The sequence below is a fragment of the Indicator indicator genome, chromosome 18 (assembly GCF_027791375.1).
Source record: "Indicator indicator isolate 239-I01 chromosome 18, UM_Iind_1.1, whole genome shotgun sequence".
NCBI classification, from domain to species: Eukaryota; Metazoa; Chordata; class Aves; order Piciformes; family Indicatoridae; genus Indicator; species Indicator indicator.
The window spans coordinates 14,413,596-14,440,109 of record NC_072027.1 but is presented as its reverse complement, the minus strand read 5'-3'; the positions used below and the strand labels follow the sequence as shown (position 1 = coordinate 14,440,109).

The following is a 26,514-nucleotide window of genomic DNA, read 5'->3' as shown; positions in this document are numbered from 1 at the left end:
CAGCATTTTGACTCAGAAAAGTGGCCATGCCTGGGAGCAGGTGTACTGCAGTATTGACAGAACTAACATCTTCCCAGTAAGACATCCAGGATGCTTTAAAATGAGATTAGATTCTTGGTTAATTTTATGCTCATAGACAAAGTAAACATGCATTTGGACTCTTCCCTCCAAGCACTGAGGGGAGTCTTCACGGATTTCTCATTTTATTTGGTTGTGGCCCTTTCTTACCTGTGTAGTTAGGAGGGCAGAGACAGACATAGTTGTTGATCCCATCCACACATGTAGAGTTATTCTCACAGTCATTATCTTCACAGTCGTCTGCATTTATTTCACACCTCTCCCCTTCATACCCAAGGAGACAAGAACAGCTTTGGAGAAGGAGAAAAAATCATAAAGTTAGCATAGATCTGAAGAGGCAGGAGGTTTAAGGTATAAAACTGACACTAAAACATATAAAAGTGAGTTGCTGGAACCAAATTCACCATGCTGTGAAGCACAGAGCACTTTAACACTATGTGCTTGGTGAAGGATGCAGTCTGGTGGTTCATGAGGTCATATAATTATTTACATGAGACACAAAATCATCAGCAGGAGACAGCCTCTGCTATGCTTCCCTTTGCTTGCTTTGTTGATAACCCTAGCCCTGAACTGAAGTAACTCACTCCAGGGCAGGAGGGTGTGCACTCCTCACAATACTCAACTCCTTGGCTTCTCTGTCAGTGACTTTTGGAGAACATGGGTATTTGCCTACTGAAGACTGCACAATCAGAGGGCAACTTGGCAGCTTTTAGAGAGCTCACTCTCTTTAAAGAACAAGAGCTTGAATTGACTTTACAGACATGAACATTTTCTTCTCATTACCACTTTGTCACTTATCCAAACAAGAAATGTTTGGGGATGATTGCTTTTACAAGTGCAGTAAGGTTTCAGTACTTCTGCAGCTTCTCCAACATCTCTTTGTAGAAGCACTGATGATGCCTAGATAATTCAGCTAAAACACAAACAAATAATTGCAGAGCCAGGAATAGTTCTGTGAGGTTGTGGACACTACTGAAGAATAATTGCACAAAGTATTTTATCTCAGATGACTGTGATGCATGGTCCCTAGACAGAGTGTAAGAAATTAAGTGTTGGAAGAATTACTTTAATTTTTTTCAATCTCCATTTCCTCTCTAGCTCTAAAGTTATGGTTGCTAAGAGAACCTTTATATTTTAAAGTAGTTACAAGTGATGAAGAGGTGGAGGCCACAGTTTCCTGAAACGGTCCAAAAACATGTGCTAAGTGCTCCAGTCATTTTAGTAGCTTCTAAGAAGCCAGAAGAGGTATTTGTAGTGCCAGTATTGCTGTTCACTAGTTGCAGAGTGTGTGTGGAAGGGCTGTTTTGAGCCTCAGTCCAAACTACACATTCACTCAGCTGTTCATTTCCTTTCTCATGCAAGTTCTGGTGTCAGAAAAGGAACTGAACCAATGTAAAGCACTACTGATTGATGAGGATGAAAACCAGAAAGCTCCAGAGCCATCACACTAATTGCCATTCACTGCTTTCTGAAAGCAGCAGAATTTCCAAAGCAGAGATTGCTGCAGGGTACTTAGTTTTGGCACAGATGGGCAAAATGGACTTGGGGGTGAGGGGGGCAGGTTATCCTGCTTTATGTAGGTGTCATGACTACCCTGTAGAAGTAGGAGGTCTTCAAAAGCTATGAAGGAAATTGCAGCACTTTGGGGGTGGTTACTCTCTGCACAACATTTGTTTCTCTTCCTTCTGTGTGTCACAGGCTGATCAGAGTGGGGGCCCCCAAAGGGAGGGATGGCACAGAGCTCTCCATCCCCCTTCACTAGGTCCTAAGTTGACCCTGAGGATAAGCTTAGATTCTTCATCACATGTGCAACCTCAGAAACTAAGGGAATAACAAAGAGGAAGAAAAAAGAGTAGGGAATGTCTTTGAGCCACCACAACAGTAAGATCTTCTAGATGGGTACACAGAGCAGGCATATAGGTTATCAGTCATCTTCATTCAGTTCATTCAGTTCTGCAGGGACCATTCACAGGTCATGGGAGTTAGAAAACCTTCACCATGAATAACCAAAACCAAACTGCTCAAATAAATCCAATTTAGGCACAATAAATCAATAAGAAATATTTTCTTTTCTTGTCTCAGATTCATTATTGCTAATAAAATATGTCCTCTTGCTGACCCTGCAATGATCCAGAGGATCATAGGAGGCAGATAAGAGAGAAGAGTGGGCACACCGTCTTTTGTGGCAATATGAGTGTCAGGGAGGGGGTTAAAGACATCTAATTAAACACAGTGATACATTCATCATGTCTCCCTTTTCGATTACAAAACCCTATTTTCAGAGATTTATAAATCTGCCATAAAAATATGCTCTAGGCTGCAACTTGGCACCCAAGGTCTTAGTTTGAGAGCACAATTTTTTCTCTCCATGTAAAGAAACGCAACAAGAGTGGCTTTGTGATGGCTGTTTTTATGTGAATATATCACCATTTTCCTTCCACAAAAGGATTGGGACAGCTTGGATGTGTGCAATTAAAACTGACATTATTAAATACTATCACAGTAATGGCTCAACTCAGAAGAGTTACCATTAGTAACAATACATATGGGATTGTTAACATACAATTGCTCAGTATTAGGGCACATTCCACACTGAAGGAAATGTCAGCATAATTGATGACATTTGGCTACTAGTCCCTGTGTATTACAGGGAGTCTTTACATTATTGCTTACGTAGGATTCGTCATTTTGATTTGCATTCACATGTGCCAGATATGAGGACTGAAATTAAAAGATAAAACATGCAGCTTGGGACCTGGACTGAACCATATGTTGAAAGAGTTGCAGTTTGGGACTGTTTGTATGTATTTTCCCAGAAAAAAAAAGCTTAGAAGACAAATGAAGATTGCAGAGTGAGTGGAAGGTCATCAAACTTTAGTTCCAGCTGACTGAGAGAGAAAATTAATTCCAGAGGCAATGCTGAAAACTTTGTACTGACTAAACAGTGGTGTGAGACAGCATTTCATTTGGATCTCACAAACAATGGAGACACGCAGGAAAGAACTATTTTCTAAGATACTGTGATCATACAAAGGTCCAAATTTCCTATTCTTCCATCTTAGGGATTTTCTGTTAGCATTGTGTTTTCCTAAAAATAAAGAACTTAATAATCCCCCACTATCAGAATTTAATGACTATATTTTTGGGTAAACTTCAAGAACTGATGTATACTGATAATTTTGTGATATTACTATATGCAGATTTTTCCCCCTCCCTAAACTCTAATGAAATGATTTACAGAATCACAGAATGTTAGGGGTTGGAAGTGACCTCAAAAGATCATCTAGTCCAACCTCTCTGCCAGAGCAGGATCACCTAGAATAGGTTACACAGGAATGCACCCAGGTGGGTTTTGAATGTTTCTAGAGAATGAGACTCCACAACCTCTCTTGGCAGCCTGTTCCATGGCTCTGGCACTCTCACAGTGAAAAGGTTTTTCCTTACGTTCCCGTGGAACCGCACTTGCACCCATTGCCTCTTGTCCTGTCACTGGACATCACTGAGAAGAGTCTGGGTCCATCCTCTCCACACTTGCCTTTCACATCTTTATAAACATGAATGAGGCCACCCCTCAGTGTCCTCTTCTCCAAGCTAAAGAGACCCAGGTCCGTAAGTCTTTCCTCATAAGGGAGATGTTCCACTGCCTTCAACATCTTATGTGGCTCTGCACTGGACTCTTTGAAGAAGTTCCCTAAGGTTCTTCTTGAATGGAGGGGCCCAGAACTGGACACAATATTCCAGATGCAGCTTCACCAGGGAAGTTTAGCATTGATTTATTAAACCAGCTAAACTTTGTGGCTCTGCACTGGACTCTTTGAAGAAGTTCCCTAAGGTCCTTCTTGAACGGAAGGGCCCAGAACTGGACACAATATTCCAGATGCAGCTTCACCAGGGAAGTTTAGCATTGGTTTATTAAACCAGCTATAAACACAATGTATCATGTTTCAAAAAACCCCAAATTTTAAACAGAGATAGTAAACTCTTGCAAGAATATTATAGTTTCTTGGTAAAGGAGCTTTTTACATCTGCATCCCAGTGGAGTAGCCTGTAAAACTGGAAGTGCAATGTTTTCCCTTCAGCTAGGCAGAATTAACACTAGGGAGTTAATCAGTTGCACAATTTCACATTTATGAGGGAACTTAAGGTTTGTGGAAAAGGCTAAAGAAAACGCTCTGGAAAACGGAGTGGGGTTTATGTGGAGGAAAGTTAAAATAATCCAGAGACTTTGTTTCCCAGCACCGCAGGTTATCGAAGATCAGCTGCTTTCCTGCAGCTAGATGAAGCAGAGCTGACAGCTCTGCCTTCTTTGTCAAAGTCTCACTTGCAGGCATGCTAAATGACCAGGACATGTCTGATTGGTCATTTTTTTTCTTTTTTAATCAGTCTAAACAAGCACCTTTTGGGACAACTTTTTGTGAAACAAGACATGGAATAGATTGTATGAGATTCAAAGGGAGGGAGAACTTCAAGTTTCTAATCCCCTGAGCAACATAATGTCACTGAACTATTCTTTAATACAGAAGTTGTCCCTACCTGAAAAAAAGAAAAGTGAAAATGACTCAGAAATGAAAAAGTGCAAGAATATAAGATGCCAAGAAGGACTGAAGAACTTCAGCTGAATCTCTGCCCTTCAGCTGCCCACCAGGGTCTGCTATTACAACAAATCTGAGCATCTCAATCCCCTGCTACTATGAGCCCTTGTAGGTACCAGGCACAGCGGGTGAGTCAGGCTGGAATCTCAGTCATAACCATGAATTTCCTGGGGAACTATTTTCTTTGCTGGGGAACATCACCACCTTAGCATTATTTAAAAGGTAATTTTCTTGTCTAAGGCCACAGAAACTTGAGAGTTAAACTGCTTGGCATTTCATAGGGAAAGAGCTTTGCCTTACGTTTCCTTTTTACAAGAGTAAAGATTTGACAAGTTTGGCAGCAGAGCTTGTGTATGAATATATTTCCCCAGGGAAGAGAATATACAGAAGATATAATTTCTTTTACAGGCCACACAGCAGAAAAATCGAAGGAGGCCTCTCATGAAAATGTTTTTGACATCCGCTTCCTCACAGCATATAATCTAAGGCAACATTTTCCCATTCTGATGAACACAATTCATGTGCACATAATTCTGACTGCTGCCATCCACTGGAGAGGAGATTTCCCACCAAAAATCCTAATTCAAACAACCAACCAAATTCAATCTCAAAATGCTTCTTTATCTTCCCTGCCACTGACTGTTCTATCCCCATACGATATTTCTCTATGACATGCTGAATCTCCACTCTCCTCTTCTCCAGGGCAGCTGGGGCTATGGATTGACTGAATTAAATGTATGGAAAGAAAACAGAGCTATGCATAAGCTGAACATTCAATTTTATGAAGCGAGATTTTGATGAGATACGGGTTTATATGACTTTTATTAGACCAAGTGAAACTATATAAATAACTATAAAAGCAGAAACCACCCTTAAAAACTCTCAAATGCTGTTAAGCAACAAAACCACCCCTGCAGTTTTATAATGGATCTCAAAAACGACACTCATTTGGAACTGAAGCAAAGCCTCTGAAATTGTAAAATTCTTCACAAGAAAAAATCAGAAGTAGCTTTCATTTTAGATCATTCAAAGCTTTTTACTTTCTACCAGAGAACAAAACAAAAATGCTAAAGAAAGAGCTGATCCAAAATATAAGCTGAAGCCTTTTATTCCAGTACAATGGGTATTATAAATGTTTTACTGGCACATTTTTAGTAGCAGCTAGATTTTTGAAAAATGAGCTCTGAGTGACAGAAAACAGATATTCTATTATGGTACAATTCTGCTTTAGCACGAGCTAGAGAAAGCCACCTAAACATGAGGGTGACCAGGAGCGAACCTCAACCAAAGACACCTAGACCTTTATTTCTCCCAAGCAGAAATCGAACTTTAACTCTAAAAATTGCTGCGCCTGCTTTAATCTGAATCAAGACAAAATATGTCATGTCTGAGTAGTGGTTTCACCAACATCTGGGGGGGTCTGTCAAACAGCATGACCTGTATGTGCTATGATCTGCAGAGCCTCTTCATTGTCTCCCATTACCATGCACCAGTATGAACCTACAGATGCCACCTCCACGCAGGAGATGCACTCTTCTGCTCTGCTCAGAGCAGTCCCACAGGTGCTCAAGATGGGCTCTGAACTGCTCCTCATGGAGACATGGCCATGTGTTTTATTCCTGTCCTCCCATCTTGGAGAACCTCAGGTCGCTATTTGTAACAGAGCCTGACATGTCCTTTCATCCCCATCAACCTGTGCTTCTCCACTGTAGTATCAGCAGTGTCCTCCTGTGTCCAGCACGTGCTGGATCCATTCTGTAAGGGGGAATTCTTGAGGGTGGGCAGGCACAGGAAAAAAAAAATCCTATTTTCTGACATAAGATGATGTGGGTTTGATGACTTGGTTAACAAACAGTTACCCTCAGTTGGAACAGTCGTAATCACAGCTGAAACCAAAGTGGAATCAAACTGAAGAAATGTACTGGTTTGCCTCCCTGCTTATACCATTTATAAACCTTGCAATGCTGTGTCTCCCTACAGCTGGTTAGCTGTTACTGGTAGGAAGCTATATATAGGAGGAGACAAAGCAGCAGCCTTAGTAATGTATAAAAAGCTTTTAGAAGTGAGGCTTTCATACATGCAATTCAAAGAACAGCATGGGGTACTTTCGGACATATTTTGTGCGAGAAATAGACTAAATGCTGAGCAAATCTATGAACACATCAGCAACTTCTTTCTAAAAAGGAATCACAGAATCATTACAGTGGATAAAACCTTTAAAATCATCAAATCCAACCATTACCTAATTCTACCAGGGCCACTACTACACCATACCCTTGATGCCACATCTAGATGGCTTTTAAATACATCCAGGGATGTACTGCCATGCTATTCAACCACTTCCCTGGGCAGCCTGTTCCAGTCTTTGATAACCTTTTTGGTATAGAATTTTTTCTTAATGTCCAACCTAAACGTTCCCTGGTGCAGCTTAGTGCCATTTTCTAATAGCATTAATGACAACTAGTGGCCAAAGACTCAAATGTGTATTTTCTTAGCTGTAAAGCAGTACCTGTAGTGGCACAAATATCCCAGTTACCTCAGGGAAACATCTGGACTTTTCTTGGAGTATTCCCACCTACGCTACATTTTTCTTATATGGGAAAATGAAAACCTCCAATGCCCAGCTGTAAAGGCTACCCTCTTGCAGGCACAATGCCCAAGATGTGATAATCAAGACTTTGAAGCGTTTCTTTAAAGTCTGTTTGTCTACAAAATTCTTCAGCATGAAAACATATTGCAACAGATGCTTACTTTACAGATACGGAAAAGGGGATATATGTGAGTTTGAAATGCCCCAAGGTAAAGTAGCACACAGATAACAATGCAGATCAGGGAGACTGCTCAAAATAGCTCTTATGAGTATATTTCATTATGAGATATAAGGAGGCCTATTTGCGAGGAAACAATGTCTCAGCAATGAAACCAGATTAATTCTTTTGTATGGCAAACCAAAGGGTTACATGCAACAGCTTTTATAAAGTAGCTGTTATAGCTCATTAATGCAAAGTAGAAAGATATTTAATTTCATCATCTCATTTTAAATGAACTTTGTGTTACTACCTGAATCCATCTTTATTTGCCTCGGTGAGGTGGCAGGTCCCTCCATTCTGACATGGATTTTGAATGCAAGAATTAATGGGCACACTGCAGTCTCGACCCTATTTGGGAAAATTCAAAAGAAACAAGGTTAGTAAGACTCAGATCATCTGCATCAATGTCTCTTGCACCCTCACCCTGTGTGTGGCATCATTTACAGGAGGTCTGAGGTTGTCAGAATCATCACGTCACCTAAATTGTGTCTACTTCTGGTGTCCCCATCATAAGAAGGACATAGAGGTGTTGGAGTCCAAAGGAGTACCACAAAAATGATCCAAGGGTGGAACACCTCTGCTGTAAGGATAGGCTGAGGGAGCTGGGGTTGTTCAGCCTAAAGACTCCAGGGGGACCTTAAAGTTGCCTTCCAATACCTGAAGGGATCCTACAGGAAGGCTGGAGAGGGACTTTTCATTAGGGTATCTACAAACAGAGGACAAGGGGAAATGGTTTTAAGCTGAGGGAGAGAGGTTTAGACTGCATCTTAAGATGATGTTCTATAGTACAAGGGTGGTGGGACTCTGGAATAGGTTGCCCAGGAAAGTTGTGGATGCCTCCTCCCTGGGGATGTTCAAGGCCAGGTCGGATGAGACCTTGAGCAGCCGAGTCTACTCTACTTGAGAGTTGGGTACATGGTGGGGAGGTTGGAGTAGATGATCTCTGGTGTCCCTTCCAACCTAAGCCATTCTATGATTCAGAAGTCCTTTACTGATGGTCAGATATATTCCTCACTTATGTGAGAGTCTGGTCAGGGCAACTACTCTGACCAATGGCGCTGGTGGGTATCTTGGTGTCATTTCAGTTTCAAGAGTTTAGTTAAACTATTTCATTTGATTAAATGAAACAACTGGTTTCATCATTACTCTAAATACTTCAATCTGTAAGGTTAGTTTATGATGAAAAGAATTACTCATGGCCAAAGGTAAGCAGAAGGCACAGTCAGCATAAGACCCACAGTTACCAAGTGCACAGTTATACACCACAACACCAAACCATGCTCATTACTGTCTGTTAGCAAACCCTAAAAGGGAAAAATAATTTTTTCTTTGGGAGTTGAGTTTTAATTCCTGTACAGAACACACCAAACCCTGTTTGAGATACCGTCTTTGCATGGGTTCCCTTTCAAGACTGCCCTAAAATATACATTGGTTCCAATTGAACTTCACTAGCTTGAACAACCTGAGATGCTACCAACTATTTATTGTCTCTTCAAGACATAGACATATTTCTCTGATCATTATAGTCTGCTGATTAGAACAAGGTATTTGTAAATCTGGCAAACACATCACAGAGTTTGGTCTTGCTTTTCAGTTATGCACACAGTAGGGTGGAGTAAAGACACCTTAAAGCATCGATACTCAGGGGATCTGTGCAATCAGAAGAAATTCAGGAGATCACTCTATTCTTCCTACCAAAGATCCTATTAGCAGTGGCCCTCTGCCAGCTCATCTACTGGAAAGATGATACACGGCTGCAATCAAGATGAGAAAAATATGTCAGGAGATACATTAATTCAGCCAAGGTTGCTGTTTGATTTTTTTTTTTGCCTTGGTTTAAAACCCATTATTTACATTGTACTTCAGAGGAATAACAACGGCAAGTGTGAGTTTCTAAATGAAGAGGGCAGGTGCCAGCTTGTGACAGTGGTTTGTGACAGCTCTAACTTCCATGCATTAGCACTGAACACCACCCCGCCACCGCCAACTTTCCTTGCTGACAACACTTGTCAGAAGTTCTTCCTTTCTCCACTAAATTTGCAACAGCTTTCAACCCTTTTCAGACCTTACATACATGTTGGGATGTGCTGGAGCAGGAGATGCTCAAATAAGTCTGCAGTCTAATTTAATTTAATTTTTTTATGATGATGGCCATATTGTCAAAATGAAACATCTTGTTGCTGTGCCCATATACTGCACATGACAGCATCAACTGTTAGTTGTTTTTCCACCTAGCTTTGTGACTGTTGTTCTCTCAGGATATAGTACTGAGAGAGAATTAAGAAGCATAGTTCTGTACTTAGCAGACACCTGACAGTGACTTGCTTGCCTCAGAATGAATACAACATTTGTGCAAATACAAGGGAACAGGGACATGCTTTTCCTTGGTCAAATCAGAAAAGAACAACAGCAAGCCTTGTCCAGTCTGCTGCCCCTCTGTGAGTTTACTCACCCAACACAGCAGTGCAGACCTCACCCAAGACCTGGCAGAGAGGGTTTCTGCTTCATCTCTACTGCCTTTGCCAAACAGCCTGTTCTTCTCCATTTGAAATCCCAAGCCCTCTGTCTCAGGGAAGAATTGGGAAAGCGCGGAGGGAAGCTCATGCAGGTTTTATTTTGGTACCATGTGGTCCACAGCACTTCACGGACGTGAGCCATGCAGCATCAACGTTAATCTGCTGCCACCCTTCAGCAGCATTGCCCAAGCACTGCCCATCTGTGTTCTGAATCCCGTGTGCTTACCAGGTGATCTAGGGAAGCTGGAAGATGCCATTTTTAATATTTTTAAGATCACAAATACTCTTCCCATGTCCCTGAAGAATGGACAGTTTTATAGATACTTCACTAATACCAGTTAATTGTTTCATATGAAGTCATTGTCCCTGTATCACTACAATACCAAACTCTTTGCAGTATAGCATAGCAAGAAGTAGAAACCTGTTTTTCATAAGGTTTGTGTCACAGCTGAACATTGTGTAAAATGGTCCCATGGCTTCCACTGTAATTACTCAGATTATTTTGAAAGTTCTTGTAAAAATTTAATAAAGACAAATGTTAAAAGGAGTGGAAGGCATTTCCAGTCTCTGTCATTGGCAAATGAAATTTCTGATGACTGAGATTCATCTCATTTCTGTACTGAAGGTGGCTGAAGTATTGGCTTCTTGGGCCTTGAGCACCATAGAAACTGATTAGTATGTGCTGCCAAATCAGACTTAATTACAGCACTAAGTTGCTATGAGGCTTTAGGAAAATGACAGTCTGTCTGACTCAGTTTACTCATTGTAATAAATGGGCAAACAGCACTTAATCCTTCTCTGAGGATTATCTCCTCTGAGTTGACTTTATCAATAGCACATTGAGAGCCCACAAAACAAGTACAATTTCTCTAACACAGTAGACTATGAAATCCAAAGAATTCTGAAGGAGAGAGGCTGTAGAAAATACTGGTACTAATAAATCTACAGCAAAGCAAGGCCATTTTATTTCTGTATAAGATTGTCCCTACCCAGAAGAGCTGAAAGACATTCTAGAAATATCTTTCAAATGAATAATGCAATTCTCTAGTCTCAATTTACAGTAAGACTGTTCTTACTGAAAAATGGAATTCCTGTCAAGCATCACTAAAATTAATTTATCTGTGAGCTGGGAAAAACTCGTTGAATTGCCTTCCTTGGAAATAACTATTGTTACAAAGGAGAATATTGTATATTTGCTTCAAGACTAAAGAGCCTTTTAATAGCATCTGAATCAGAAAAAGAGGCGCAGACTTTGTTTCAAGGACAGACAAGAAGATATGACTGTCTCAGCAATTCACAGAAAGAGAATGAAGGTCCCTCTGTGTGCAATATTTTATTTCTAGAGCTTTTTTCAGGCTTCAATAAATTTTTCTCTAGTCTGATAGGAAAGCATCAGTTCCCAAACAGTTTTATATAATTTCACTCATTTCCTATAGAGAGGAAAGGATTAGGCTCTGAAACATTTCTGCAACTAATCAGCAGACATACATGCTTAAGAGTCCAGCTGCCTTTTTAAATCTGAAGTACCTCAGGAGCTCAAGAATTTATCTGGGCTGCTCCAGCTCCAAATTTCAGTGAATGAGAACAGAATCTATCCCTCATACTTAGAAAGTGTTGGTTCTTCATTTCATACTCAACAGTAATTAACTGTCTTGGGCATTAGTGCACATACAAGCTGTTCCTCAGTCCTGCTGTGCCAAATTTTAGCCTTTACAAGTATACAATACTGGAAAACATTACATCATGATTAGTAAAACAATCAAGAACAAGTAGCAAAACCTCATAAGAACCTCAGCAAGAAGAACAAAGGATAATACAAGGAAAAAGTGCTCATTTGATCTGACAGTGTTTCAACCACTGCAAGGTATGTTGTTTTATTTTGCTTTGAATATGATGTTGCACAAATTAGCATTGTCTGTGAAGGCTGAAAGCTTCATTCAAGGTCTCATGACAGAGATTTGACCTCTGTCCATTTTAATATGATCCTTCACCTGTTTCTAACAGCAGTGGGTTCAGATAAGAGGTGGCAGCAGGCAGCTTGCCGCATGCACAGAGTAGAAACCTCCTGGTGTATAAAAACTGTCACTGAGTGCGGTAGAAACATGATCCAGTCAGTGATGGAGACACCTATAGACAAGTAGAAGTCTATCCAACTTCAATGGTTTGTGAATAGGAAGACCTCTTTCCAGCTAATCAAAGCCTTGTTCAATGACTGCAGGGTTTTAAAGCATGCTGGGAAAACGAGCTATACAAAAGAAACACCAAAGTTTATTTAAGTTGTTAGCAATCTACAATGTGTTCATAATAAATTGTATTTAGACGGTAGATGTAGGAAGCAGATGGCAGCATTCATGTGTTTACTAAAAATACTAGACGAAGACAAATAGAGATGATAGAGATTTTGAATTAAGAACTAGGAAATTTTCATAAACAACTTAATTATCAAGCTCTAAGCACAGCTAAAGCTTTTGGAAAAATCAGACAAAATTACCAGCTACAGAGATACCGTGTGCAAACCTAGTCCTTCACATTCCTAGTAGGGAAAGTAACACAACCACATCCAATACTCAGTCTCATAAACATTAGTACATGTGTCATATGGGTGTCCTCTGACACATTCTGTGAGTAAACAATCACTATTTTAAGGAAAAAGGCTAAGTACATCTTCCACTTCATGACAGGCTTGAAAGAAAAGTCACGGAAAGACAAACTGAGAAGTACACTAAGTGAGGTGATTTGTCCCCTGTACTCTGCACTTGTGAGACCCCACCTTGAATACTGTGCCCAGTTCTGAAGTCTCCATCATAAGGACACAGAGCTGCTGGAGTGAGTCCAGAGGAGGGTCACAAAGATGATCCAAGTGCATGAGGATAGGCTGAGGGAGCTGGGATTGTTCAGCCTAGAGAAGAGGAGACTCTGGGGGGACCTTAGACCTGCCTTCCAATACCTGAAGGGATCCTACAGGAAGGCTGGAGAGGGACTTTTCATAGGGATGTCTAGCAACAGGACAAGGGGGAATGATTTTAAGCTGAGGGAGAGTAGGTTTGGACTGGCTTTTAGGAAGTTCTTCAGTATGAGCATGGTGAGACTTTGGAATAGGTTGCCCTGGGAGGTTGTGGATGGCCCCTCTCTGGGGGTGTTCAAGGCCAGGCTGGATGAGGCCTTGAGCAGCCGACTAGTTGAGAGGCATCTCTGTCCATTGAGGGAGGTTGGAGTAGATGATCTCTAAGGTGCCTTCCAAACTAAGCCATTCTGGGATTCTGTAGTATCTCTACATGGTAGTCTGAAACTCTCCAGTAGGTCCAGGTGATACTGTTTCCATATTTATGCTCTTTCTGGCCATGGACATAATGGCTAAGCCTCAATCTGGACAAGATATAGATGACACTCACTGGCAAGGTCAGACAGCTACAAGAGCTGGCAGGGTGTAAGTTAGATCCATCTGCTTAGGCACATATACAAATTATTTGGCAAGGCAGAGATAATATCACAGCGATTTTGGATCAGATTGCTTTTAGATTGCCAGGTGGAAGTTGAAAGATTTGGATCATGTGTTGTTCACAAAAATGCTGTGACTCTCCCTGCTGCATGCAGACCTTGCAATAGACAACCATGCCTTTGATGCCTCTAGGTTAGAGTACTCACAGTGCTGATGAATTAACTCTTTCTCTTTAATCATCTGTCCCAATGGGGTAATAAGTGTGCCTACAGAAGGCTGTTGACACACCAATTAATTTAACATGAAAAGTTAATTAATTTTATCTACTCCTAGTTGTGGAAAAATGTTTAAAATTAATATGAATTTACGCAGACAATTCTGATTTTTTTTTTTGAGTATCCTTGTTTAGACCGCTGTACTTACACTGACACCATACAACAAAAAAAGATGCTCACAAGCATCATGAGAAATGTTTGCTAAATGGCACAGAAGCTAGATTATGAAAAGAAGATTATGGTTTTGTTGCTGCCCTCTCAATTTGGCTGATTTACCTCCCTCTGAAATCTCAGTGTGTCTGAAGTAAAACCACAGATAATAGTTATACCCCACCATCTTCAGCACTGTATAGTTATCTTCTGTGCCAGTCTAGCTTCATCTGTCACCTGATTAAACAATAATCGGGCATGGCAGCAGCACTTCTTAGTGACTTTCTTGTCCTTGTTAATAAATCACAATTGTCAATTTATAGCAAATTAGGCGAACTCTGCTCTCTTAAGCCTCATTTTATTTAAATCAGAAAGATTTATGATCCTCTAGGTTATAATACACCTTCCATTACCTCTGTAGCTAGTAATCAAGAATATGTCTGTCAAAGTCAAAGTGCATGGATTCATCATACTATTTTCCAAAATTCTAGTTCTTCTCCTATGAGTATGAAATTTAATCCTTAGTGGACATCTGAGGTTTATTTTGCAATTACATTCATTACCATGTAAATCCTAATTGTCCTTCTAAACCTCTCCTTACATAAGCACCTTGGCTTTCAATGGCCTTTGGGCTTTCAATCAATGACAGAAGATATGTAATTAATCTATCACAGAGTCAATTCAACTAGCACATATCTGTACTGAGTCCAGAGGTGCCAAACTGGATGGAACAGGTCCTGTGAAGTTTCCAAGGTTACTTGATCAACTGGTGGATGCAGATCACTGTGTCAATGTTTTGGGAGATGCAGGAGAAAATTAGGGACATAGAAAATAGTTGATTTTGCCCAGGGTTGCCTCTGTACATCAAATTCAACCCAAAATATTTGATGTAAAAAGTACATTGAATATTTTATATGTAGTGTCTTATTCAAGCAGTATTCATGAATAAGAACAATATTTTCAGTACCTTCAAGACACGTCAGTGCCTCTTTATTTAAAAATACACGTGGTAGTGACAACAAAGCTTTCCCCTTAGGCTATCAAAAGTCAGTGGCCCTTTTTTAACATGAACACTGTAGAGAAAGTTATAAAGACTGGACGTTTGCATATATAATTATTGTGTTTTATTGCTCACGGCAATTAACCTACAACACATAAGCTACTGAACACAGCCTGTATGAGAGAGCAGAGAACTCACATGCAGGAACCCAATGAAACCCAACATGAGGCAGGGCTTGTGCGTGATTAAAATCTCTCCATAGAACTCACTGTATTTCTGAAATAAATACAGTCAAAGGTGCTTGAAAGAGTCACAGTCCATTTGAAGAAACTTTTGCTGGTGTGTCCCTTTCTATTAAGGGTGCAGGCTTTTGGTTTGGAACACTTATGTAGTGATAAAAGACCTAACACCAAAATACATCTTATATCAGCTAAAATGCCAGTATAATCTGTTTTGCTTCTGGAAGATCCACAAAGCTTTACCTACCAGGCTTGCCAGGTCAGAGATACCAGCAAGCCTTTCTGGCATAAACCAAGGCTGTAATGTGATAGTGGACTGAACTGTGACAGGCACCCCAGGCAGGCAGCAATTATTTTCAGAATCAAACATGCAAATGAAATTTTCAGAAACTAAACATGCCCACTATGACAACAAGCAAGAGCACACCATTTCTTTCAGAGGTGCTCAGAAGCACAAAGAGGGGAACTCCAGGGCCACGGAGGCAGCAGCTAAGCACTGGAACCTGCACTGTCAGCAGCAGTACAACTACACCTGTAGTGTGTGCACTTACCTCACTCAGTAATCTGCTAATTCTCAAACTAATCTGGCATTATATAATTTCTATTAACACCACAGAGTTTACTCTCTCATGACAAAGAAAGTTTTATTTTCAGCTGAGCCTACTTACTGCAATTTCATCAATACCATCATCCCCAAAGGAAAGAGGAAAATAAAGCAATTAACCTCCTAGAACAAGCTGTGTTTGTGTTCTTGGACAACAAAAGAAACTCAAAAGCCTTATTGTCAAGTACAGTCAATGCCAAGAAAGCCCCAAGGATAACAGAGGACAGACAATCACAAGAAAAAAAAAAATCTAACAATAAGGATTTTCAGCTGTGGCAAATCACTTCAACTGATTCAATTGTGTGGAAATGGGGGGATGCAGAAAATTAAGAGCTGATCAAACACAACTTGATTAAGCAGAGTTATAGCAACTAGCAATCACCTGAAACACACACAAACCACAGAGGAAGAAAAATTATCTAGTGAAATAGGGCCAGAAAACACAAGAACAAGAGCCTGAAATTCAGCATAAATGCCAATAAAGACTCATTCTTTACTCTGAGAAAAGAAAGATGGGAAGTCTGGTCTCTTAAGGCATTTAGAACTAGACCAGAAAAACAGGAGTAAAAACAAAGTGGAGAGGGAATAATCCACATAGTCAAAAGAATGAATACAACAGTGCCCAGCTGTGGGCATGGTTTACTATCCACCTGAACTGCCCAACAACTTCTCCTGACGCAGCACTGAACACACACACACACACACACACACACACACACACACGCACAGAGCAAATGCCTGAACCTGCTTAACATCTGCTGCCTTGTTGACCTAACAAAAATGGAAATACTTCTTCAGAGCTGGCTTTACTGTTCAGAGCCCTCATTAGGGCATGTCACAATGCATTACTATGCTTTTTACGGGGCTTGCACTGGGTATATGCATGCCTCACCACCTTCAGCCAGCAACTGTGCTGGTAATCCTGCCTTAAGCCTTTAATTTTTATGCTTTTCTGGATGTAAATCTCCATTTTCTTTAGTCCTGCTACAATGTAAAGGACAAAAAGAAAGAAACACAGGTCTGAGTGATGCATGGTAAGTATAGGAGAATAAGCACACACAGGAAAATAATGTAATTTTGGCAGTGGGTTTTTTTCTGTCCTAGGAGCATTATATGAAATTAAAACAACCTACTGTTGACACTGGTGTTTGCCCTAAAAATCCATCCATAAATATAGGTCTACTCATTTTACATGGCCACCCATAACCTCTCATCCCCAAAGGCTTTCTCCTTTATTTTACTAAGGGTAGAAAATGATGCTTCAACATTCATTAGTAAGTATTTTAAGTATGGTTAAAACAAACAAACACAAAATAAAATGCCCCAGATCCCATAAACACATGCTCCAGGAGAATTTATTAGAATGAAAGTTGAAGGCAGAATCACCTCACACAAACAGTATTTTGCTGCATGTGAAAACTTGGCACTGAATTTACATTCCACTGCCTGTCCCCCTGACCCTGACACTGGGAGAGGAAAGAAGCCAAGACAGAGTAACATTTGGAGGCAGAGGCATTTGCTCTTCTGTCTCACATGGATGAGGGCAGGCTGGTTTTAGAGTTCCTTCCAATTCCTCCTCCTTTTGCAATTCCATCTTGCAGATTTATTTGTGCACTGAATGATGTATACAGGGACTTCTATGTATATGTTAATAGATCCACTGGAACAAAAGCACAGAGCTACATTTCCAAAGAGTATTAGCCTGACAAACTAGGCAGGGACTCTTGTACAGCTGGCATGCATCAGCAGCCAAACCCTGCACTTGGTGACATTCATATAACCACACCCAAACCAGCATAACTGAGAAACTGGTCCATTAGAATGAATTAGTACTATTTCAGCCTTAAACTGCAGGAGCCAGCTAATATATCAGTCTAGGAGCAAACACCACCATCTCTACATTTTAACATCAGTTCTGTGCTGAGCATTCCATTATTCCAGGTCTTGAACAGATCATTCATACAATGCTGCAGAAGTGCATCTGGACAGCAAAGTGCAAATACAGCAAACTTCTTTTGCCTGTGCTCCAAACACAAGGCCATGTGCATCCTCATCAGTGAAGGATGCAGTCAGTGCAGCACTGAGTCCATGCTGATGGAATGGGGTCTGCAAGGATATAATCTGCTTTTAGCCCTGAGCAGTCACAGCTTCTGCTCAGCTACATCTACCTGCTCAAGTGCTAGCACATCAATTATATCTGTGTACAACATGTGACAGACAAATCCTGCTTATCCAAGAGACACTGCTCTGAGATTCTCAATTTCTAACCCTCTTTCCAGGGATGAAAACCTGGCACAGGGGGCAGGGAGTAGGGAGCGCCAAATTCCTAGTAGAACTTTGGAGCCAGCTTCCTCACTAAATATCATTCTGGCTTCTCTAGAATGCCTTCCACCACAAGAGTCTGGCTGCAAAGAACGCTGCCTTTCCAAAGCTCAAGAACTTTACCCAGGATTTTTCCAATTGCATCTGTCATTCTGGATGACTGGTCAAATTGCTTGAACCCTCAAGATACTGCAGTGCTGCTAGGAAAGTCAGGACACTGGCTGAACTCAACAGGAAGGTGAACAGTTGGATAAAATTTACACAGCAACTCTACCACAGACATGAAACAGCATCTGTTGCCTGAAAGGTGGGATATATGCTTTACTAATTTTACCTGTCTGCACTTTCCATTTCAGACAGCTTTCAGTAACAGCAGAACCCAGAGTTGACAAACATTCTACATCCCAAAGGCTCAGGCTCCCATTTATCTGAGCAGCCCAAGACAGTATGGTGATGCCTAGGCAGGTACTGCACTTAATATTCTGTTCGTTCATTTCAGATAAAACACAGATGTATTTTAAACTCTCTTTCCCCAGTTCTACAGATAACTCTAACCGAAATAAAAAGAAATAATAATTTAAAAAATCCTTCATTTGTTGTTACCTCAGGTTTAAGAAAAAGCAGTATGAAAGACACAAAAATCAGGCAGAAAATCCAAGAGGATATTTTCAAGATACAGAAATGGCAAAATACACTGTATTGGTTTCACTCACCTTAGTTTTTACTACAGATATTCAAGTAAATCCTTTCTCAATGACTTACTGATGGCAAGTTTGATTATTCTCTTGAATTCTAGCACCCATAGACTTGATTTTACAGTATCAATGGGAACACATCAAAGCCACACACTCTGCAGGACAAGCGAATTAGTATGGTACCGTTATCTGTTTACCAGCCACCAGCTGCACTCGCACGCACTTGCACTGCAGGTGGCCAGCAGAATTTAAAGCAGAAGAAAGCTTCATTCCTCTGTTTGCAATCATACTTAACAATCTAAGCCACACATATTACTGAAATAATCTTACAAAGAATGCTATGGAGAAAGTAAAGAAAACTCTGCTGGATAATTACACCTCTGCTTGTGTTTAATATGAAAACACAAGCTTCATAACAGGAAGAAACATTTCCTGCCAGCACTGGTGGCACCCTGGAGCTCAGCCAGTCCAGCTTGCTGCCCACGATAGGTGGCACTCTCACACTATCTCCCACTGCCTTTGGGGATTTGTCCCCAAGAAAAACCACAAAAACACTGTTTCAGCCATGACTTTTCTATAGTAAATGCACTCATCATCCATTTTAAGGGAAGAGCAGCAGCAAAGTCAGCTATCAGCACACATTCTTTACTGTCTCTCAGTGAGCAATCTGTACTTCTGTCCTCATCAAACACAACAGCTCAGATGGTCCACAAGTTCTCACCCAGACCCATCATGGGCAGCATTACACATTGCTAAAATCCCCATAAGGTATAGATTCCATAATGAAAACAGTCATGTGATGATGAAAAATAAGAGATTGAGTCATCATCAATATGATATTGAAAAACAGACTATAGCCTTTTGTGATTACATTTAACTGGTACAAGTGCCTGATTCCATCAGGCACCAGTTTGGCAACTGGTGATTTAGGTGGCTTTCTGCTATCTGGCCTACTGTTTATTTTCTGAAGGCTAGCATGAGCACAGGAACCCCAGCAAGCAGTCTGTAGCCATCAGTCTCTTTCCAGGGAGCAGTATGAAGCTGTCAGTTCATTTGAATGCGCTTACATTTGAAAACAGGGTGGGTTTTCACTTTATTGATTCACTCTTCCACACAGGATTTTTTCAAAATCTACATCAAACAAGGAAAAACAAATGCTGAGAGGGCAGATTTAGGGCAATTTATCAAGGTCTGGGAAATAGCTTCCAGATGGATAGAGCTGTTTGGTGCTGGCTGGTGAGAAGGAAGCAAGGTATTGTTATTGAATTAGCATGAATCTCTGGTGGAGAACAGTGTGGTAGATAGAGTGCTCCTTTCATATGGTTTGCATTTGGACCTGTCATATTTAATTTTTATTCAAAAACCTGTGGTAAAGACATACAGTTCTTTTTTGCTTATTAAATTTCCACCAATTCTCCTTGTACTGTTATCCAGTCAGTATTTTTAAACTCCGCTCTAAGTGCCATGCCTGGGTCTGTTTGCTCTTTGCCATGCTTGGATGACAGCTTGGTGCTTACAATCTTACAAGTGGGTTGAGATTTTGCATTCATGCACTGAATGTTACCTGAGAAAGTGTGAGAGGCAGGAGGACAGCAGGAGGATGCTCTGAGATGTTTAAACTGAGTCACTTCAAGGGTTTATCAAAACCTAAGTAAAATGATGCATACTGAGGTCTAATGCACACTAGAAAGTGATTGTTGATATAACTGGAAGATTATTTTTGATTATTCTTGCTAATAAATTCTCCCTGTGTAAACATGTCTTCTAGCAGTACAAATATATCTGTACTAGTGCATTTACTAGTACAAAAATACTGTTAAAAAAAAAGACTCAAAACAAAAAGCTTACAGGGAAAAAAAAAGAGATATGCTCATAAGCAACAATATTTCTACTTTGAATAACCTGGATATGTGCCTTACAGAGTAAAACATATGGAAAGATTTACGTAGTTTCTTGATAGTTTTAGAAGCGTTTACTTTTCATGTTATCCTAACAGTCAACTATTCTCTTGTGAAGAATTCAACTTAGTTTACATTAAACATCAAATTAAAATGTCCATTATTCTATTAACCTGAGGAGATAAACAGCCACAGTTTCCCTCATTACAAAGACAAATCAATTCTTACCAAGTAGTTAGTTTCAGCTACATGAGATTTTGACTGTGGTCTTTCAAGATCTTAGTAAAGTTGCTGGTTAATATGCTCATGGGTAGGAAGACTTCCAATGAGAGGAAATTTCCAATGGCTTTTTCAATTACTAAGGAGAATTGTTGTTATTCTTCAATACTAGGCACTGGGGTGAAGTACAAGAAATAAGCTTTTACATCTTCCCTTTTCCACTGTTTCAGGGACCTACCACAATTACTGTTACCAGCTGGGATGTATCCTAAGAAAACAGAGAAGGGAAATGGTGATGTCATCAAAACCAATTCCTAAATCCTACCTGAAATGTAAGACTTGGATACCCATGTTTACTTCCTACACGTCTGGTTTTGCCCTTCTGTTTTTTCCCTATATTTCTTATTACTCTGTGTTTTATGAGCATCTGCTTCAAGTGACCAAGACTCTCTAAGAAATACCCAACGAGGCAAATAAAATCAAAGTCTACAGGATGCAACCTACTTCTTTGGCCATAACATCTGATCTCCCGCAGGCTGCGAACAGATCATATGCCTCATTTAATACTTAATCCTGCAGCTACTGGCTAGTGAGCTAGGTTTGCAGTTAAAGCAACTCTGAAACAAAGTCTTGATAGCCTCAAGCTCTCCTGATGCAGCGTTAACAATGGGAGGTAAATGTTACTACCAAAGAAATTACTCAGTAGCACGATTTTCCCATTTTTAAATGTGTTATCAAGAAACTGATGTCACATGCTCACAATGCTTGGCATCTACAGGATTTCACGTTTGCACCTCACCCTGTGGACATTAGTGATCACAAGTCAGAGACAGCTGAGCTAGTGGTTGTTTCTTCTAACCAGTTATCACATTTTTGCTAATCATTCTGTGTCAGATGGATGTAAACCAGCAGGTGTCAACATTCTATCACTGAGGACTTAGCTGACCCTTAATTCTCAACTAAACTGCCTCCTCATTGTCCTGGCAACCTATGAAATGGTTATCTTGTTGGAGGCAAAAGAAAAGACATTAAAAGGAAGATAAAACCAACTTGCCATTTTATATGGACATCTATGTCACAGAATTAGAGAATGCCCAAGGTCAGAAGTGACCTCTAGAGATTGCCTGGTCCAACCACCCAGCTCAAAGCAGAGACAGCTAGAGCAACTTGCTCAGGATGATATGTATAGTCAGACTACAGAGAGATAAAAAGTCTTTCTGATTGTATGGGATAAAATTTGTAGTGGGATGCAGTTGAAAGGTCATACACAATCTGCTTGAGTATGGGATCTTTTGATCCTGAACTCACTTGCCTGTAAAATTGAGTCGTCATGGTATAGCAATTAAGAAAACAGAAGCAATGAAGAACACTTTATTCTTCTCATGTAGTTAATTTGTATTCATACCTTGAAGCCAAAAGGGCAAGTGCATTGATAAAACTCCACTGGATCACTGTTGCAGGTCCCATTGTTCTTACAGGGACTGGAAAGGCACGGGTTACACTTGGACACCACACTGATATCTACTGGGTCTGGAAAGGCAAAATGCAGGAGATTAATAGAGCACTGAATGACAAAATTCATACTTCCCATACTCACATAGACATTTCCTCCTCACCCTGAGCTGGCACAAACACACATGCTGCAAGTGCAACTTTACACAGCAGCATAGGATTCCCAGGGATCAGAGAGGTTTTTAATACTTAAATCAAGTGCTAGGCAAGTCTCAGTGATGCTTATGTTCTCCTGGATATGCAAACATGAGCTCTGAAAAAACATGCTGGGATTCTCCAGAGAGTAGGCTTTATATATATATGTGGCTTTCAGCAATTTTTCCTTCTCTCAGGGCTGGATATTCTGCAATAGCAGCCCCCAGGGAACTATAACATGGTATTTCTATGGCTGGTAACAAGAATGAAAGTGCAGATGCAACAGCAAAAATAAAAAAACATGCACAAGAAAGATTTAGTATGGGGCTTAGGGGAATATTTAGGTGCAAAGTGTTCTACCATCCTTAATTTTAAAGAGAGTTTAAAACTTATTTTCTTCCTGTTCTACCCAGAAGAATCATTCTCAACAGAACTCTTCCAGACTGGTGGTGATGTTTGTGGGTGAACAGGAAAAAGAACACAGACCAAAACAATACTAAGTACATTTAGGGTACCAAGTCAGTCAATATTTTATTGCTGAGGTTTTACAGAAAGCTAATTTAGACAGTTATATTCTCAGTTAAAGGAATGGTGATTTTGCAATGCTGTATTTAAAATATTAATGAGTTAATGGCTTTTACACACATGAAAAAAAACCAACCTTAAGCTTTACAAGGGCTTAAATGATACCAGGCAGTAAAGACCCATAGTAATTACACTAAAGTTTAAAGAAAATACATCTAAAAATAACTTTAAATTGATACTGTGCTAATCAGAAGTGCATACAGAGTTTTTGCATGAAAAATGATAAGAAAAGGTAAATTGTGAGACATCTTGAAAGTGAAGAAAAGTATCCTATATTTGACATTAGAGACAAAGTGAAGCTCTAGAAGGCTAACAAAACTTGGGATAAAAAAATCCCCTTCAATCAAGGATTTGCTTTCAACTATCCTGTATGAGACAAACTTCACAATTAGCTTTGAACACAGCACAGCATCAACAGTGGGTAAGGACATGACAGAAACAGGTACCAAGAAGTCTCAGATGAAAAGTACCTTCAATGTAAATTGCTATATCTTAATCCTGTACTGATGCTGGTTTTATCAGGTCCACTGATTGGAGTGTAACATGCAATGATGAGGTAAAAAATACATCAGTAACAAATCCAAAAAATGACATGAAAGACTATTGTTGTCCTCCTCTGCCTCTGTGTTTGTGTCTAAATAAATGCCATACGTGCTTTTAACTTGGAGTTAGACAGAAAAGGAAGTAGCATCTGAATTCCTGGCACTGAATGTGCAATATCTGAGCTACTTTTGTCTTGAAGATAGAATATATATAGAATATATGAAGAATATATGAAGGTAGCTCTGGGGAGAGCTCATGAGACAGACAGCAGTGCTGCTCCTGTATATTTAGAGGTCACTAAGCCAGAATTCATTCTAGTATTTATTTGTTTCATAATACACTTGCATATATTTTCCATTCATTTCTATGGCATAGATCAAAGCTAATCAATGCAAGAGCTAATCAGAATAGGGTTAGTTCCTAGTAGTTAAGAGTTCGTTAGCTTGCCCTTGTGGATTTGATTTATAAATCCATATAGCCAAATGCCCTCAGCCCAGCATTCTTCTACTGCATAACTAGGAGAGCAATTTAATAAAAAGCAGAGCTGCGTTTCCATGACTTGCACATTACATACTTTTACTCTCTTGGCTCTGCTGAGACATAACCTTCTGCTCAGTCACAGGCTAAAAACATAATTTTAACAAGAATAAGTTAATCTCTACTCCAAAAGGTACTGGAGGTCACAGAGGACATCTATGCACTACCTTTATACAAGCGCTTCAAGGTACCAAGCTTGGCGTGGGCTGACTTCTTGGGGAACTGGGCTGTTCAGCCCACCCTGAGCTCTGTGCTAGCAGCACTTGAGCTAGGACTGAATCTACACAAGCAGAAGTACAGACGCTCTGTGTCACCACACAGACGGTCTCCTGCTGCTGCTGACAGGCACATGTCACAGCTAGAGCTCAGCAATGAGAGGGCAATGCAGCTGCAGAACAAACCAAGACTGCAATGAACCTTGAGGGAGGCAACATGCAGGGCCCCAGCCCGCAGGTAGGCTGCACTTGACATGTAATATACATCCTGTTGCTTTACTGTTGAAGAGCATCACCAACAGCCACAGAGAATAGCGTGAGGCACTGGATCTTAAATGTGCACGTGGGAAATGAGTTCAATTAGACTACCAAATCATGTACTGTTTTTCATAATGTGTGTATTGTAATGAGAAAAGGCAAATTCTTCTGGGGCTTGGCACTTCTTGGAATATATTGCCACTCATCCAGACCATCCAGTTTCTGCTTGTCCAAAGACCACCTCTGGATCAACACTATTTTCTCTTTTCTATTCAGATAAAGCAAGCCATGGAGACAGTTTGGATAGTAGAAACCCCACCTACCAGCTTTCTAGAGGACAAAACTAGTATTTACATAAAATTATACAGCTGTTTTAACAGTCTGGATCACAGGTTTACTTCCTTCTTATCTAAGAGTTCCTTGCTTGGTTTTGAGAGACAGTGAGCATAACTACTGATACATCACTATTTCAGACCAAAGTCAATGAGCTTCTCTCTCTCTGTGTAACATAAAAACATCATTTTCTTTGTTTCACTTTGTGTGACCAGGTACCTTATTTGGTATTTTTTGTATTTAGGTTATATTTGTATTTCACATTTGATAGACTATTAGAAAGTCTGTAGCTCTGAGAGTTCTGATAGATTTGAGACTGACATCTCTAAGTAATTAAATTACATAGTTAAAGATGTGAAAAATGTATTTGAAAGGACATAAAATTCAGCTCAGGCTTGGAAGCCTGTGTTCTAAACCCACCTCAACACCACCATTTGTTTGTTCAGCAGTTTAATCCCAGCCTCTATAAAATCATGCTGCCAAGCAGTACTGTAAATGTGCATGGCACTCTGAGAGACATAAAACCAGGTTTTATGTCCTCATTTCCATTTCCAGGAGAGGCTACTGAACCATCTTTTCCACTATAAATACAACTCCATCTTCATGTACTTGCTGGTAACCTAAGTGAACCTCCCAAACATTTTTTTTACAGTACGAACATACAGATATATCTTAATCTGCATTCACTAATAAGATACTCTATCCACAAAAAAGTGTGCTCCTTACCATTTGTCTAACCCCTTTCCAATAAAGCATACTCCTGTCACTGACCTCCCTCTAAACATTACTAGCTGCTACAGTGTACACTCCTGGTTGAGAGTACACTGAATTCTAACACAAACATTTTCCATAATCTACAGTTCCTGATACAGAGCTGATCAGGACCTTTGTAGATCTTCAAGTGAAAATGTACTTTTGGTAAATACTTGCTTTCCAGAAGAATTCTGTTTCTCAGATTTCAAGTAAATTACATAATAAGTAGAGTGCTCTATATTTTTAAAATAACCCTTATTTTAGCCAAGTTTTCTGGGGTAAGTAGAAGGCAAACCAATTTTTTTTTTTTTTTGCTCAAGCAAGTTCTAACATCCTACATGCTGGTTTGTCATTATACAATCTGGTGTGAGCAACAGGAATACTAACTCTTCTGAGGTTTGCTGATTTTCCTTCTGGTGGTGCAATTAACTGCACTGGAAAATGCAGCTTGGATGTAAAGTGATGGCACAGAAAATGAAAGCCAAACCCAACTCTCCTCCAAATCCACTTTAAAACCAAATACATTACAAGAGTGTAACAATAAAGCTCTGAACACGAGGAAAAGCAGCAGGAGATAACAGAGAGCCCTCCAGCTTGCTCCTACCTTTGCACTGGAAGTGATGAGTGGGTGTTGTGAGCAGCAGCCTGTCGACCATGGCATCAGGCCCGCTGCAGCGGGCTATCCCTGGCTCCTTGTACCCTGCCTTCACCCACTCGGAGAGCCAGCGGAGGTGGCAGTCACAGTGCAAAGGGTTGGTGCCAAGAGCCCTGGTGGTGTGAACAGTTGACAACAGTTATTTCAACTT

At 40.2% G+C, this 26,514-nt stretch overlaps 1 protein-coding gene across 1 annotated transcript in view; it reads right to left on the bottom strand.

Moving 5' to 3' along the window:
• The window catches only part of SLIT3 (slit guidance ligand 3), a 503,078-nt gene that overhangs the window by 49,666 nt on the left and 426,898 nt on the right, over nt 1-26,514 (bottom strand). The window contains exons 25-28 of the mRNA XM_054389401.1: nt 26,313-26,476; nt 22,243-22,367; nt 7,731-7,828; nt 229-368 (exon numbers count right to left, since the gene is read on the bottom strand). Of these exons, the coding sequence (XP_054245376.1) occupies nt 229-368; nt 7,731-7,828; nt 22,243-22,367; nt 26,313-26,476 (527 nt within the window). The remainder of the gene's footprint in view (nt 1-228; nt 369-7,730; nt 7,829-22,242; nt 22,368-26,312; nt 26,477-26,514) is intronic.